Source organism: Argiope bruennichi, chromosome 8 (genome assembly GCF_947563725.1).
Source record: "Argiope bruennichi chromosome 8, qqArgBrue1.1, whole genome shotgun sequence".
In the NCBI taxonomy this organism is placed as follows: Eukaryota; Metazoa; Arthropoda; class Arachnida; order Araneae; family Araneidae; genus Argiope; species Argiope bruennichi.
The window spans coordinates 130,736,900-130,755,331 of NC_079158.1; the positions used below are offsets into that span (position 1 = coordinate 130,736,900).

An 18,432-nucleotide genomic window follows, 5' to 3' on the forward strand; every position below is an offset into this window, starting at 1 on the left:
TATAGTTTTTCCCTAATTTTAATATATATATATATATATATATATATATATATATATATATATATATATATATATATATATATATATATATATATATATATATATATATATATATATATATATATCAAAATTAGAGAAAAACTATACTATAAATATATATTAAAGCAGCGTTTCTCAACCTTTCAGTATTCGCTGCCCAGTTTTAAATCCTAATTTTCATCTCACCCCCACCCCCCCGCTTACAATAAAATATATACAACAATTATGTATATTCTATACTTTGTATTCTGTTTTTAAATTATTTTTAACTAACTGACAAAAACAGAGTAAAAGCGAGCCAACATTGGCGAGAAATCACATCTGGCATTTTGCCAAGCGGGCAGTGAACAGATGAAGCGAATGAAAGCGGGGAAAATTTAAATATTATATTTGAAATGAAGTCCACACAGGGAGATAACGTTAAAAGAATATGAAATTAGAAAAATTCGTTAATGAAAGTTGACCTAGATGGGGTTAGCTAAATTTAGAAACTGGGAATACATTTTTTGGAATAATAAAAGAAATAAAACAGAAGTATGACTAAACAAAAGAGAAAAAAATAAGTAATGTTTGTGGAAGAGAATCCACACGACCGATGCCGTCTCAAGCATGCGCAGATGTTTTCTCATAAGAAAAAGGTAAATGTTCGATAACGCAAGTTTCTATTCCAGCCAGTCTCATTCGAGTCGATCCTTCTATCGCTATCGAATATATCGCGAATGTGTATGTTATATATGTTTTCGTGTTAATTGCAATTCACTATATTAAATATTTACGGCAGCAGATTCATGAATAAATTTTTCAGCTGAAGTAAGCGAGCATTAGACGACAATCAAGCTTCAACAAGCACACAGACGGCTAAAAACTAAAATCAAAAAAATATCTCAAGAATACTAAAATTTTAGGTTTACCAGTATTGAAGTAAATGGAGAAGAAAGGCCCCTGTGTATCATTTGCTCAAAAATGTTGGCCGCAGGCAGCATGAAACCTAATAAACTTAAATGACATTTGGAAACGCTTCATAGTGAGTACGTCAACAAACCCAGAGAATTCTTCGAATTAAAATCATATAAAAAGCAAAAATAATTTTTAAAAACCTTTGTGAATTAAAAAGCTTTAATTGCATCCTACAAAGTTTCATATAAAATTGTCAGATGTAAAAAACCTCACACACACCATTGGTGAAGAGCTTATTTTACCAGCAGCTATTGAGATTGTAGAAACTATGTTTGGAGATAATTTTTCAAAACAACTGCAGTCCGTACCTGTTTCAAATGATACTGTTGCTCGTCGAATTGGTGATATAGCTGAAGATGTACAGTGTCAGCTTTTCTCGAAGTTGCATGACAAATTGTTTTCAATGTTGAAGCAATTTGATTACTTGATGAAGCAACAGATAGTAATAAAGATGCTCATTTAATTGCCTATGTTCGATTTTGTGATAATATGTCAGTTGTAGAAGAACTAATTTTCTGCAAATTAATAGAAAAAACAACGGCCCTCACATTATTTGCTATTTTAAATGATTTTATGAACGAGGCAAACATAGAATGGAAAAATTGCGTCGGAATATGCACCGATGGTGCTCGTTCAATGTCCGGAAAATTCCAAGAAATACAAGCACTTGTAAAACAAAAATCGCCTCAGTGCGTCTGGACACATTGGATGATCCACAGAGAAGCTTTGACTTCGAAAGAAATGAGTCCTGGTCTGAATATTGTGTTAACTACGGTTGTAACCGTAGTAAATTATATAAAAATGAGACCCCTGAAATCGAGAATCTTTTCTGCACTTTGTAAAGACATGGGTTCAGTACATTCATCGTTATTATTTTATTGCTTGGCAAGATGATTATCACGTGAGAAATTTTTGCAACGTGTTTATGAATTAAGAGAAGAAATCGCCATTTTCCTGGAAGAAGAAAACAGACCGGAGGCCGAGAATTTTCGCGATGGTTTATTTGTGATGAAATTGAGCTACTTGGTCGACATATTCGAGAAATTAAATAATTTGAATTTTCCACTACAAGAAGCAAATACGCATATGGTGTATACGAGTGATAAAGTTGATACTTTTTGTAAAAAAATGGAATTGTGGAGCAAAAATTTAAAGCAAAGAAATCCAACAATGTTTGCAAATATGGATGATTGTACTAAAACTTACAATGCTGAAGAAGAACATGTAAAAGTGGTTTTTGTAACCACTGAAAATCATTTAGCCATGCTGGGAAAGAATTTTAAAAAGTATTTTCTTTCTGACGACAAACTGATAGCAAGTTATAAGTGAGTTAGGGATCCATTTCATAAGACTCCCGAAGGACTCTGAATTGATGAGGAAGCAAAATTCATAGACTTCACGACAAGTGGCGAAACTAATAGACAATTTAGTAATAAATCACTATTTGAATTTTGGGCATCAATAGAGGATGCTTTTTCTGCACTAAAAATAAGGGAATTTTGCATTCTATTACCATTTTCAACATCCTACCTTTGTGAAACTGGATTTTCTGCTGTCGCTTCTTTGAAGACAAAATATAGATCTCGGCAGAACTGAGAGTGGCTATTTCTAATATTAAGCCTTCCTTCGAAAAACTTCGCTCTGCAAGACAGGCTCCAGTAAGTCACTAATAATTATAAAATTTGTTTTAATTTAGTATGTTTTGATTAAGTAAATTTCGACTTAGTAAGTCGTTTTCCTTTAATAAGTTATTAAATATGTCGAAATGTATTTTGTTTTATATGTATATGTGTGCTTTCCCTTCAGTCAGTTAATCAATTTCTTAAAATAATGTTTTCTCTTGGATATTCCCACGCACCCCCTCTAGTGTGCTCGCGCCCCCCTAGGGGGGCGCGCCCCACGGGTTGAGAATCGCTGTATTAAAGTATATCTTGCAAAAATACTTTTCGTGCTTTAAATATTGTATATATGTTTATACACGCTGAGACAAACTTAAACACATTTTTGCATACACATTATTATAGTAGCAATTTGATGAACATTTTAAGAAAGTAACATAAATACAGACAAAACATACCTCTGTGGTCTCGCATGAGTGAAGACAACATTAAAAGTATCTTTATTTAGTTGCATCTCTGAAGGTTTGTTTATTTTTCTCCAGCCGTAGTGAAGAGCAGTGGGAATGGAGCCATTAGCCTGACCTCCGCAACCGCGACGTCGTCCTCGTCGTCTGCGGGCATCGAGACCCAGATCCGGAGTCGTCGGAAAGCAGCCAAGATGATCATCTCAGTTGTAGTGCTCTTCGGTCTTTGCTACATGCCCGTGCACCTCATCAACACGCTCAGGTGAAATATTTTCCCACAGCTCTATTATTAGCCCGAAGAGTAAGAGTTAAATTAACTGGCCTTCAAATTGTCCACGATTCCTTTAAGTCCTTTGCATTTCCACTACGTTGTTGTATAGCATCTCTGCTATGCCTTAATAAAATGAATAGATCAGATTTACATCCCTTAGACGTCTCTTAAGTTGCTTTCATTATCATTATGCCGCATTCTTACTTTGTATGAACATCCGAATTCATTGCCTTTTAACTTGCTTTCCCGACCGCATAGTTTTACTAAATCAAATTTACTGTGGATTCCGTATAATTTCTTTTAAAAATAGGCTATACTTTATTATTTTTATCATGGATAGTTGAATTTCATTTATTTATACAGAATAAGTTTAATGGGTTTAATTTTTTGAACATTAAACGCTTTAATTAAATGGTAATTTGGCAAAACTCATTCCCAAAGAAGACTCCAGAAACATTTGGGATGTTTTAAAATGTCCCTTACTGTTTTAATTAATAATATAGAACATTCGAATAATCATAACTATCAAATTCGAAACCATTTTGTTTTTCGAAAAATCTGTAAAGATCTCTTGAAATCTAATATGCTTTCTCAATTACTATATCTTCATAATCAGAAAAACATATGTTTTGAGGTCTTCCGAACTAGAAAATTCTACAATTTTTCCTCTCACAACCTTGTTTTCAAATTTGACAAGATAATAAAGTTTTCTTTGCAAATTAATTTTTATAGTGTGAACCTAATTGAATGATATCAAACGTTGGAGAGTAAGCTCGAACTTTCATTTTGAAAAGAAACATGCAAATTTAAAATAAAGCTCTTCGAAACGAGCCATCGTTTGAAAGCATAATGAGTTCTTCAAGCACTTTTACAGGTAAAATAGTTCAGCGAGCTTTAATAATATTCCTTTGTTTGACTTAGAATCTTTGCTTCGTCATTTTGTATCACTAAAAGAAAAAAAAAATTATATATATATCAACTTACCACCCCAGATGGGACTAAATCACTCTAGCACCTTCCTACAGGTTCCACAACAATTGAAATGAATCAGAATTTTTTTCAGCCAGAGAGAACTGCTAGTAAATACTTTTCTAAAGATCGTCCCGGATTTCAAGAACTTCCGTTTATGAGTAATTGAACAGGTTAGATCTTCTGCCATGTCTGGGAAGTCCTGTTTATTCAAATGCTTTGTTGAGGTGAAAAAAAATGTTTCCGTTATGAGGTTTGAGTTATGAATTCACTTTCATTTATTCATAAAAATGTAATTGCTGCAGCTGAAATGTCACTTTTAACCAAGGCAGCTCGCTTTTGTGTCGCTCATTAGTGCTGCCCCGAAAAGCTCAAAAGATCTTTCCAAAAGCCCCGACGCTTTATAAACTACTCTTAAGCAATTGTTCAAGTTTTGTTGTATGTCTATAACAATAGAAGATTGAAGTTTTATGTAAGTATTTCGACTTAAGCAAATCCTTAATTTACAACAATTAAGCTCTTCTTCGAATTAAAATGTCGAATGTCTGCTTAGTGAAGATGAAAAACTTTTAAAACTGCTAATTAATATCACGAAAAGAATTCTAAGGTTTTCATGGCATTCTATATCTTTCAAAAAAAGTGTAAGTCATTATCTGTTTCAAGTGGACTAGATTTTTCTTGAAACTGGATGTATTTTCTTTCATGATGATGAATTAAAAGGTATTGGCATAACTTATTTCTAAAAGTATAAAAATAGTTTTATTCAAACGAAAGAGCTTGTATGGAATGACGCAATGTATCGTATTAAATAATAATTAATATACCATAAATGTTCTTCTAAATATTAAGCGAACTATTAAAATAAAACTTCTTAGTAAGTTGAGTGGATAGTATAAATATTTTTTAAATGATTTACTATGAATAAATTTATAGATTTCGTTTAGAATTGATATTATTATTTGTTCCTCAGATCAGTATTATATATTTTGACAATTTTGGAATAACCTAAATAGTGCAATAAAAACATTTTTTAGAAATATTTATCTTATTTGTTTTACACAATTAAAAGGAAAATCATTTTTGCAAATTAAAAAAAATGCATGTTTTTAAATTGATTTTTTTTAAATTACTTTTATTTTTTTAATTTTTGATTTATAATTCACAATTATAAATATTTCGGACCATTGAATACAATTTTTTATAATATTCGTAACTAGGTTGCGGTATTTACAGAATATAACGCTGTCTCATACCCCTGTATCCGGGACCATTCTGGTTACTGAACGGTTTGGTGGGCATGTTACGGGAATTTTATTTAAATAAAAGAATATTTACAGTAGAAAAAACGCAACAAAAATAATTACAGAATTTACAAGCATACAAGAAAATAAATTAAAATGAGACCGTTTACAAAATTTTTCAACTTAGAAATATAATTTGTAATAATAACATGCTGAGAGATAAAATGTGTAAAAATATACATATATTCTGTGTTCACTTATTTTTATGATATAGTAGATCAGGATGCAGTTAAAAAAATCAGATGGAAAATAATTTGGTAAATGGGAATGAAGAGAATCTCTGTTGGATTGAAATGTATGACAGGAAATTACTGTGCTTGTTTCATCCCTTAGTCTTTCTTGGTAAGAGACTTGATATTGAGAGCGATTGAAGCAAGAAACGGTCTCTATTTTCACTTATAAATTTGATTATACTGTGGATTTTTTACCAGGCTACGAAGTTGCTGGCAGCTTTTCAGCCATTCCTATTTATGGCTTGGTGATAGTTTTTTCATATGCCAAGAGATTGTGAGGATGCATTCCGTAGCATAATGGAGTGCGGTGCCAATCCCACCACAACTGCACTGGTCACTCTCAGACAGATTGAACCTTTTGAAGTAGGCCGGAAAAGGGTCGTGTTCTGAGAAGAAAATAATATCCTCTCTGATCCAGTTAGTGGAATGAAGGTTGACTGAAAGAAGGATATTAAAAACCTTTCTGCCTGTGAAAACATTGCTCCAATATCCTTGCCATTCTTCTAGCATGTCTTTCCGGAGGAGGGTTATTATATGTGATTTAGGAAGATTTATTTATATATAAAATTGCCCATTTCGCGCTGTGTCCTTTGCCAATTGGTCAGCTTTTTCATTGCCTATATTGCCCGCATGTGCTTTAACCCACGAGACTTCTACTGTTGGTTTTGAAAGCAGGATACCAAAAATTTCTCTTGCTATTTGGTTTGTACTCTTTGGATTAGAAGAGGCCATGATACTAGCTCTATTGTCGACATGTATTTTAAAAGTGCTCTTTTTTGAAAACTGAGATGCATATTTTACTGCTTTAAGAAGTGCTGTAAATTCAGTTTGAAAAACAGTATTGTTGTCATTTGTATTGTTGTTGGTTTGGATTAGAAGATGCTATGATACTAGCTCTATTGTCGACATGTATTTTAAAAGTATTGTTGTTTAAAAACTGAGATGCATACTTTACTGCTTCAAGAAGTGCGGTGAGTTCAGCTTGAAAAACAGTATGTTGCCATTCAATTTGGCAGACCAGTGGTAGGAGCATGAATTATTGATAAGGACACAAAATGCAGCTCCATCTTCATATTCTGTTTTTGAGCCAGCTGTGTAGATATTGATATTGTTTATTTGAGAAATTTATTCCTTCATCTTCCAACGAGATTTGGTTTCGATTGAGATGTTGTGAAGGGTGAGTTGACCAGCCAGTTGCTTTCTTCTCTAACTTTTCTGGTTGGAACTCTGTTATATTATGCGGAAGAGGGTTTCTTAGGCGATATATTGTCGTTAGTCTGGCTTCAAAGTGTAATTGCTTGCGCAGAGGTAGATTGCCGAGAAGGGTTTATAGCGCTGCTGTTGGAGTTGTGCGGTATGCACCTGAAATATAGAGAAGAAATGGGAAATGGTCTCTGGATAAGGGAGAGTTTCCTCATCATTCTGTACGTTGGGTTTAGACACCACGCTGATGAACAATGGGCGAGCATTCTCTCAACTACTGTCTTATAAAGAACTCTTCTGTGTTTCTGAGAGATTCCCCATGTGCTGTCATCGATTCTTTTGAGGCTTTGGTGCATTTTAATGGCCTTTTTTCCTTGTTTTTCTATGTGTTCCAACAAGTTTAATTGGACATCAACGTGAACTCCTAGATATTTAATAGATATGGTTCTCTTGATGATGTCTCCATTCCATGTGATTCTGGGGCCTCTCACCATTTTGCTGAATAAAATATGGGTTGTTTTTTCCGTGGAGATGGAAAGTTGATTATTTAAGCACCAGGAGTTAAATTTGGGTATTGCAAGTTGAGTTTCTCTTTCCATGCTATTTTTTGTGTCCTCTTCGATAAACAGTACAAAATCTTCAAAGGGTTGGAGATGTACATTTTCTGTCCAAAATGTACATATTGGCCAGAAAATGTACATTTATTTTGTTGCTTGAGAATTTCGTTGGCTACGAGATTCCACAGAGAGGACCACTACATGATCCTTGAGGGCAGCCTTGTTTCTGATCTTTCATGATCCTACCTTCTGGAGTCATTAGGGTCACTTTCCTGTTTTAGAGGAAGCTGTGAAAGAGACTATTTATATATGTTTAAAGGACAGGGACTTTCATCCAAGTCTTAAGAATTTCTTTGTATTGCAATTGCCAAAGGCTCCTATTATATCAATAAAGAGCATTAAGGCATGATTGCCCTCTCTTCTTGCAGCTTGAATTTTGTTTATCAGCTCATGGATGGCTGTATTTACTCATTTGCCTTCCCTAACCCCATGTTGACGCTCGTTGAGGCTAGTCTCAAGATGGTAAGTTAACCTTTGAGTCATTCATTTTTCTAGCACCTTCCCGATTGTTGGCAGGAGAGAAATGGGTCGATATGAAAATGCCAGTCTCTGATCTTTTCCTTGTTTCTTGGAATAAAATAATATTTCTTATTTTCTAGGAAACTGGGAAGTAACTTAATTCTAGGCACTTACTAAAGAGAGTTGGGAAGATATTATGAAAGCGCTTGTGGATAATTTTAAGAAGGAGGTTGTCAGTTCCATCAATACCGAGAGCTGTACCTGACGGAAGGTTGTCAATTATTATTGAAATTTCTTGGAGAGAAAATGGAGTGTCAAATGGCTACGTTAAAGTGTTTAAATTATAATTAGTTGAAATAGAAGGAGATGGGAAAATCTGGTCCAAGATGGTTTGCGCTGCTTCTTTCAAACTTTCTTTTGGGTCACTGTTTATCAGGTATGGGATTTGTGATGGGAAAACTGATTTCCGGAAAGCGGCATTGTAATGCTTTCCATATGGATTGGAGGCTGAACTGCAGAAATTTCTTCAGCTCGTATTTTTAGCTTCTTTAATATGTTTTTGTACTCAGTATTCTCTTTCTTGAAGATCTGGTATCTCCACTGCTTTTCAATTTCTAGTGCCCTCTGTGCTTTCTTTCTTAGTGCTCAAAATTTATTTTTATGTATTTCTCTGTCCACAAGTTTGGTTTCGTTAATAAAAGCTGCTTTTTAATCTTGCAGGCATTAATAATAGAGTTTTGAAGAACTATTGCGGGGCATTTAGTTATCTGGAATTTCTTGCTGTTGCTATTTTATTTTCTAAATAATAAATATCTTTACCAAGTATATTGAGAAATCTAGGATGATTCCCATGGCGTGTCTTATATCTTTTGTAGAACTGGTTAGCTATAGTGGATGCTATTTCTGTTTATATATATCTATGGTCACTTAAAGAAATATCATCCAGAACCTCCCAATTAATGGAAGAATCTATAACTGATTGGGAACATACGGTCAGATCTGGCCATCCAACGCTGTTATTTCTTTGGAAAGTTGGTGGGGCATCTGATTTATTTAAAATATATAAATTATTTGCTAAGATGAAATCCAATAGTTCATTGGACTTTTACCCCCAAAGGGTGTTGTGTCCCTTTGGGGATCAGTGCCGATGATGATCTTTTCCTCTGGCAGCCTGGTAATGATTGGATTGGATTTCTTGGAGAGTTGTCCAGGCATCTTGTGCTGGTGAGGAGTAGGCAGAAATTATTGTGATGGGATATGAGGATGTTTGAATTTTTAAAGCTACCACGTTAACTTTTATTTCCAATAGAGCAGTTTTTATTTGGGCTGACGGGATGAGAATTGAAGCTTTCTGGTTTGTGGAACTAAACCTTTTCCCTGATTTTGGAATTCCGGGGATTTTGTTGTCATAGTGGTATTGTCCTTGCCCTAGGATGATATCCTGTTTAATCGTGCTTGGTTTCAAATGAAGCTGGTTGGTGGAGGCTTTAGCTCTATCTAAATTTATTTGGAGTATTTTTAGTGGGCCTTGAGTAGAAGCTGTCGCTATTTTAAAGGGAAAAGAAGAATTTTCAAAATTATTATAGTCCATACTAATAATAGTCCTTAATATTTTATAAGTTGCTACCTCTTTTTGGTAAGCAGGAGCGTTGATTGTCGATGTCTCTGTGCCGCACGTTGAAGTTAGTACCTCTCATTCTGTTGCTGCAGTTAATACAGTTGGAATCCTCACTTCTGCAGCTTCTGCTGTGGTTTCTATAACCACAACAACCACAAAAAGGCGTAGTAAACTTGCATTCTTTTGAAAAGACTGTGTGACCATAGGCTTGGCAAGTCGAGCACCTTTTGCTTTGAAAGAATTCCTTCATCTGGTACATGTACCAGTTTATAAGAATCTTTTTAAGTTGTTTAAGCTTATGGAGAACCTCACCGGGAGTTTCCAGAACCCAATGACTTGTTCCTTCTCTGCGACCTTTCATTTTGAATCAGAGTCGCAGATCCTTCTGCATATTAAGGTAAGCTTTCAACGCTGTTTGGACATCCTTATTTGTAGTGTCGTTGGGAAAATCGTATTTATTTAGGCTTGAGAATCTTTTTCCTGGTAATCGTACAGATATTTTATATTTTCTTTCTAAGAGAATCATTAGATTCGATTGCCTTCTTCAATTGGTCAAATTGCTGCTCCTTGTCACATACAATAGCCAGCTCTTTATTTTGAAGTTTTTTCACCGCCTTGATTTTGAAATTGGACCCGTCCTCCTTTAATTCTTTTCTTATAATTGATTCAATAGTTTTGTCATTTTCTTCTGTTGGATAGAGAAGCATTGTAGATTTCTTTTTTCTATTTTTTTTTAATTTTGCCATCTCTTCATAGGAAGGCTACTTCTTCATTTGTTGATAATTGCTTATCCCAAGGTAATTTTTCCTGAGCTTTTCGATATCCCTCCTTTTCTTTTATATGCGTTTGGGAAGTTGTTGCCTCGGTTGCCACTTCTATACCTTTTCCCTTCTTATTGATTATTGCTATTCTGTCCTGCAGAAGGTCTAGGATTTGGTTAGCTTCCATTTTAATTGATATCGCTGAATGGGAAAGCATACTATATGATGGGCGGCTGTGGATTTAACGGCGGAGTCTTTTCATTCAACATTCTTTCATTAGAATACTTTTATCACTAATTGGAATATCTTTTATAATATTTGATGTTGTTGGAGATATAGAAGTAGAGGATTTGGTTCTTCTAAGTGGTAATGAAACGATATCAGGTGGTGGGTCTAACATCATAGAAGGCAACTCATCTGTTATTATTTCCATTCTTATTGTTTGAAAATATATGAATTTTTGAAGTAAAAAAGAGGAAAAAAAGAGCTGGGTAAATAATTGATGTAAAATCTATTCAGAAAAGGCTACTGGGGCAGTTATTCCCCTTTTATCCGACCAAGTGTGTGCCATGCAATACAGGTCTCTGAACCGTCTTAGTGCAACTATTATGTAACTAAAAATGAACTAATGTGTGGAAAAGAAATTTCATCTTACTCATTGGTTACAAGCAAATATATCTTTCTATATTATCCTTTCCCTTTGGAAAATTTACAACTGCGAAAAAGAACCTGAAATTGCTTCCAGACCACACATGAAGAATTAAAAAAAAAAAGACAAAAAAAGACAGATACTTGGCCACCAAATATTATTACTGCCGTTATCTTGAATTATGTCTTGCCTTTTCCCCCTTACTTCATTCCCCTTTTCCCTCCTTTTTTCTTCCCTTATCCCTTTAATTTAAAAAAATTTTGATATGGTGGTGAATTCAGTAGCATTTTAACCTATAATTGTGGAAAGGGATTAGGAAAGAAGAAAATAATTGCACGAAATATTTAAATATAATTGGGCTACTGTATTATTATAACTAATGGCTAAAAAAAATAGAAAAAATCAAGTTTAAGAGATTTAAAAAAATAATACGGAAGATCATAAAAAAGTTGAATAATAATGATAAATCTTAACAAGAAAAACTTTCAGAGCATTTGGTAATAAGAAAATTTAACTTTGATAATACGGGAAAATTTTTGATTTGAAAACTTATATAACTTTTCATAAAATGTTGATATTTATATGAATAAAAAATACATTTATCATGCAAAATGATCGTACTTCAAAAGAAAGGGGAGAAAATTGAGTTGTAAAACCATATGTAAATTAAGGTGTAAATAAATAAAAAGAGCTCTCTTAAATATGCGTACTCCTGCATATAACATTTTAAAATGAGGGGGGGGGATTAGATTCTACAAATAAGATCATTATTATTTCCCGGCACAACTGAAGGAAAGATTTCTGGGGCCTGGCTGGGTTATTTATAAATAAAAGGTATTTAAGAAATTTACAATTGCCAATTTACTTATAAATAGGTAAATTGTTAGAAATGTGAAAAAATGGTGAATTCTTCTTTAAGAGCAACTTAAAAAAATTAATTTATCAAGATATTTATTTTTACAAACATTATTTAATCAAATTTGTTGCCTCAGAAATGTTAAATATTTTTAGTATTTTTCTCCTTTCCTCCACTCCGCTTCTCTTTTATATGCATACATACAAACATATATATATATATACACACATGATCAAGGGGAGAAAAGAAGACGATTAATGGATAGAAAAAATTCTGATAACATAAAAACTCTAAATGAATAAAAAATAAAATAAGGTAAGAGTGACAAACATTAAAACTGCGCAAAGGCAGAAATGTGCATGCTGTAAAAAGGAATATATATATATATATATATATATATAAATTAATAATAATGAAAAATAAAAAATATATAACAAAGAAGAGCACATTTCTGGAGTTCGTCATTCTTTGACCTTGATTTCCGCCCTATTTCATATTTTACGGTTAATTTTTTCCCTTTCTCCAGTCTCTTTTCTTATACGCGTGCGAAAAGCGTTTGGGGTATAAGAATCATTTTCAAACATTTAATCAACTAGTGTAACACGATCGTTGTCCAGAGACAGATTTAAAATAGAAGAGAAAAAAGAAGTAGAGAAAAAAAGGTGCTTCAGAGGCGAAGATATGGTGGAAAGAAAATAAAATGTCACCAGTATTTTTTTTCACTCGTAAGTTACGTTAGAGAGAAGTCATCGACCCTCTCACCCAAAAATATAAAACAAACAAACAAAGGGAAAGCTATAAACTGCGAGATAGTCTCCTCCGCGCAATTCAGCTGAATCAGAGCGAATTCCTCCTTTGCAAGTATTAGAAGTTAACCAGATAACACCCGCCCCCCCCCTTTCTTTCCTCTTTCCCTCTTCTTTTCTCCTCTCAGAGTGAGGAGCGAACATTGGTTGGTCTTCAATTTACAAAGAAGTTGGACGTGCTATTAGAACTATTTCTACTGTGAGTTTATGTTGATATCTAGCTTGAAAATTCTTCCCTACGATCGGGGACGAGGAAAAGATTTAATGAGGGTTATGTTTCGAGCGTCGGAATATATTTACCCAACATATCCTGCTCCGCCTGAAATATTTACATGATAGAGAAAATAGTGTTTGTTAGCTACTTAAACTATTTCTAACTCTTTTCAAACCTCAATCCATGTAAAAATACGATGCCATTTATTTTGATTTCCAACATCTACACAGTTGCCACTACCGAAAAAAGAAAAACGGCACCTGACAAATAATAATACCTGGAGACCTCACATTCTGCCACCTTTTGATTACAAGAATTTAATCAAAACCTCTCATAAATTTTAAGTTAAAACGAAACTTATGAGCTCAAATGTTCAAAATCTTGAAGTTAAGACGGAATTCTAATTTGTCTTCCCAACTTGGTTCGAAGGTCAGTCGGGTTCGCTACATCATTGGACAAGTCCTCCATGAAGTGATTAATCTTACCATACTCCCTCTGTTTATCGGTCTTCTTGTTGATCTGAAGTCTTCCATGAGGACTTTGGATTTCAAGCGGGTAGATTCTTCGAACAGGTCGAATAAGTTCTCCGGTTGATGTCTTTAATTTCACAACCCGCACTCCACCATCCTTTCCAGGATAATCTCTATGACTTTAGCCATCGGCCAAAAAGTTATCCCTTTGTCTACAGATTCCATTAAAACAATTTATCCTACTTCAACTGTTTTTGTCTTCGTTTGACTACTCCGAAGAACAAGTTGCCCCAGATATTCTAGGCGAAATCTTCGTCTCAGTTGTTCTCTTAAGCATTGCTGATACTTAAGTCTTTTGTTTAAGTCAATACTGTCTGGACGATCGAGATCAGGAACTCCCACTATAGGGATGTGTTGGAGAAACATCGCAAGTGTTAATGGAATCAATGCATTGGGGTCTTCTGTTATGTAAGTCAGGGGTCTAGAATTGACTGTCGATTCAACATCACATAGGATAGTGATCCTCTCTTCATAACTCAACGACGCATTTCGCAAAATACTTCTCAGCAATTTCTTTACCATTTCAATCAAAAGTTCCCAAAATACCCCCCACCAAGCAGCAGATGGGGAATTAAAAATTCAAGTGATTCGTTTTGCTGTTGCTTCTGTTTCCACTTCACTCCAATTGATGGTCTCGAACAGGTTTTCAGCACCAACAAAGTTGGTCCCGTTGTCACTGTAGATGACACTAGGAGGGTCACTGCGAGCTATAAATCATCATAAGCTCAGAAGGAGCGTTTTGATTGATAAAGAGGTTATAAGGCACAGATGTATTTCTTTGAACGCGGCACAGGTGTAAAGTACGATCTATGTCTTTTCTCCATTCCTTAGAATGAGAGGGCCTGCCAAATCCACGCCGACGATTTCAAAAATGCAAGCACCCCACACCCTGTTCTCTGGAAGGGGAACTGGAACTGTCTCAAAAGGTTTGACTTCAAATCTTTTACACTTCACACACTGAGATATTACTCTACTAACAGTGCGTTGACCATTCAATATCCAGCATTTCTCACGCAACGCAGACATCAGAATATGCACTCCAGCATGAAATTTTATTAAATGCATGTCTCTAATGAGAAGTTCTTCAAGTTTGTGTTGACTTGGTAAGATAACTGGATACTTAAATTCTTCTTCATCTTTACGTTCGGTTAATTTTGTTTTGACTCTTAAGACACCTGCCTCGTCTTCATAAGCACTTAAAGATTTTTATCTACATAAATCGTTTGATAAAAGTGATTCATGTTGAACTATTCGGAAAATTCTAACTTCAACATCTTTAAGTTCATCTGGTGATAAGTGTCCGGCCAACTTCTTTAGGCATTCTCTTATTAGCGTTGTGGATAAATCCAATCAACCATTCTCACAATTTTGCCGAAGGTTGAAAAATAGGAAACGAGCCATGAATTTTCTATTCCACTAATCATTACGTTATTTCGTTTTTCGTTGTGAATTTTGTCTTCTTCAGCTGAGAGTTCGGAATGTGGCCAATATTCCTTTTCTAATTTTAACCACAATGGTCTCACCCACCATCTCGATTTGATCAGTTTCATCACTGTACAATCTCTTGAAGGTAAGTAGGCGGGATTTTCTGTCCCAGGAACATGTCTCCAATTTTTTGCGTTTGTTAACTTGCGTATCTCATCAACCCTGTTTTTTACAAATACTGTTCATGGTTCATCGTGTGTGATCCAGTACAATGCCGTGGATGAATGGGTCCAATAATACTCTTCGAAATCATATCCTTGAATGTTGTCAAACGGGCTCCAATGCAACGGGCCATGAACTCCAATCGAAGAATGAACACCCTTTTCACAGGAGCTATTCTACTGTTTGCAATGAGCAGTTATACAGAAATATTCTGTTCTGTTCCACAACGCAGGAACACAACTACAGCATAAGAAGTGGCAGAACCATCGCAAAATGTATGTAAGGAGATCTTAGAATTGATACAGAGAGAAACATCTTTAGGTATTTTCACTTCAGTCAAAAACTGCAGTTCGTCAAACCATTTTTGAAATGCTCTTGAAATTTCTTCAGGGATCTCTGTGTCCCAACTCAGCTTAGTCTTCAAACTCTGTTGCAAAAACAACTTTGGACGCAAAGTCGCATGGCAAATTATACCTAAAGGATAAAAACTATTGTGTGTGAGGGAAAGGATACACTTTCTGGTAATAGATCCTTCGGGTTTTTTAACTTGGCTGACAATACAAAACAAAAGATCAGCATCTTTGTCCCACAAAATCCCAACACAGGAACATGATCAGATTTTATGGAACTGCAATGTAGACTTGTATGCTCCCAGCCTCTAAGGTCAAACTTCGCTGCATTCATGATATGATTTGACAACTGGATGAAACGTTTTAAATCTTCCTCGGTGTCTACTGATGTAACACAGTTATCAAAATAGAAGGCTTCTTTTAGCTTTTTAGCAATATCAACGAGTACTGAATATGAATACTGGTCCAAAAGGTGTTTGATAACTGCTCCAAGAAGATAAGAGATGCAGTTTAAACCAAAAACTACTCTGCAGTGCTGAAATGATTTCAAAGCTTGGTCTTCCTTTTCCCACCAAAGGAATTTTAGAAAATGCGGGTCCTTGATATGAACTGATATTTGTAAAAAGGCTTTCTTGATATCGGAAATTACTTCTATTTTCTTCTTTCGAAACTTCAAAAGAATTGATGGTATCCTTTCGAGGAGGTTTGGGTCCTTCGCTAAGCAATCGTTCAACGATAATTGACCCTTTTGTTTACATGATGCGTAGAAAACCAGGAGCACTGGGGTCGTAGAATGACTCTTTAACACTCTCCGGTGAGTTAAAAAAAAGTGTCCTCCCACCATAGAGCACTCGGGTATTATTCCATCTTCTTTCCAGCTCTCAAACTATTTATCATAATCAATAAACTTTTCAATTTTCCTAAATTTGTAAGTCGTTGAAACCAATCTTTTCTCAGCAACAAAGTTTGTAGGTAACTCTTCAGGATCCCACACCCAAGGAAGACTGACAGAGTACCGTCGCTTTCCATTAACAAAAATAGTTTCTTTGAAATGTTTTTCAACTGCACATTTCCACCTCATTATTCCACCACATCTCATATTCCACCACTCACATTTCCACCACATTTAGTAATACCAATGCTTTCAAGTGACCACAAGTTTGTCACATCACTGGAATGGATTCAGAGAGACGTTAAAGCCGAGCCATAAGATTCTTGCTCAGGTTCCTCGGAAGTCTTTCTCATTATCATCCATACCAGCCACGTCTGTACTGAGAACAATTCATCCACGAGCTCATTAATTACTCCAGTATATATTTTACCAGCAAAATCAGATCCTATGAGTATTTCGATGAGTGGTTCACCAAATCTAACATCTGTCAACTGGATACCCATTTTCTTGGCCCTTTCAAAACAAATTTTGTTGTTAAGTCTGGGAATAGAACCGCAGATAACTGGCTGGTTTAGCGCTTGAATCCTAATCGAGTAATCCTTATGGAGACTGTTCAAGCATACGTTGTAACTTTTTCTCGCGGTTACTCCACCGAAGACTACTTGTGTTAACATTTCGGTAGAAAATGACTTAAATCCCATTTCTTGAATATTACTATCTAAAATACAAGATTTTTGGGACCCAGTATCGACTAGTGCTCTCACTGTCTTTTCCTTTCCTTGAAAAGAAAGTCTATCGAGTAATGTTTGTAAAAACACCTCAGAGTAACATTGATTAGACTCGTATGGCCCTTTCCTCTTTTCCCCTTCTTTTCTCCTCTCACAGTGAGGAGGGTACATTGGTTGGTCTTCAATTTACAACGAAGTTAGAAGTGCTAATATAACTTTTTCTACTGTGAGTTTATGTTGATATCCAGCTTGAAAATTCTTCCCTACGAACGGGGATGAGGAAAACATTGAATGAGGGCTGTGTTACGAGCGTCGGAATATATTTACCCAGCATATCCTGCTCCACCTTAAATATTTACATGATAGAGAAAATAGTTTTGTTAGCTATTTAAATTACTTATAACTCTTTTCAAACTTCAATCCATGCAAACACAATAAACCCGACTCCATTTATTTTGATTTCCAACATCTACACTGTTGCCACCACCGAAGAAGGGAAACGGCAGCTGACAAATAATAATACATAAAGACATCACAGGTTGCTTATAACATTTTAGTTCAAATATTCATTAAAAATCTCTTAATAAAGCAATTGAATCGAGTTTGACTTTACTCGATTGCAAATCTCTTGCTAATAAATGCGATGAAAGAGCTATATTGATAAAATATTTACTAAAGAAGTTATTAAGGCGTAAATTCAACTTACCGAAATATATTCTAAAGATTATTGGATTTGAAGAGAAACAATGATTTATAGAATTATTTAAAAATAAGCAACGAAATAACCAAAATATATAGATGATATTTTAATTTGCATACGTGAATTCTCTTATAAATTTTCTAGCATGATTCATTTAGATATGATTTATGGGCGTTGAAGGGGCTTGGGAACAAGAAAATTAATTTGGGAGAGATAATAAAGTCGGAAAGGGAGATAGGCTATATAACCAAATTTTTGAAACATTTCCAAAAAACGATCATAGGATTTATAATTTAGATTTACAAATGTACCTCTATTGCATGACACACACTGAAAGTTCAAGATATTTAGAGAACACTTACCCGATTTGCCTGCAGAGGTCTTAGCCTAGCATCTTTGAACAGATACGAGAAAATTCCATTTGCCCTCTGGATGAGACTCTCTCTCTGAGGTGCAAAGTTTTTAATGTCCGAGTAATGAATGATCTTGTAGCAGGCACAAAACACTGTGCACAAACACTAGAGTCACTGTCGAGATGTAAAAAAGAAT

At 34.8% G+C, this 18,432-nt stretch overlaps 1 protein-coding gene across 1 annotated transcript in view; it reads left to right on the top strand.

Annotated features, from left to right (window-relative positions):
• The window catches only part of LOC129981960 (orexin receptor type 2-like), a 114,727-nt gene that overhangs the window by 77,662 nt on the left and 18,633 nt on the right, over window positions 1-18,432 (top strand). Inside the window, exon 3 of the mRNA XM_056093034.1 lies at window positions 3,158-3,341. Within this exon, the coding sequence (XP_055949009.1) occupies window positions 3,158-3,341 (184 nt within the window). The remainder of the gene's footprint in view (window positions 1-3,157; window positions 3,342-18,432) is intronic.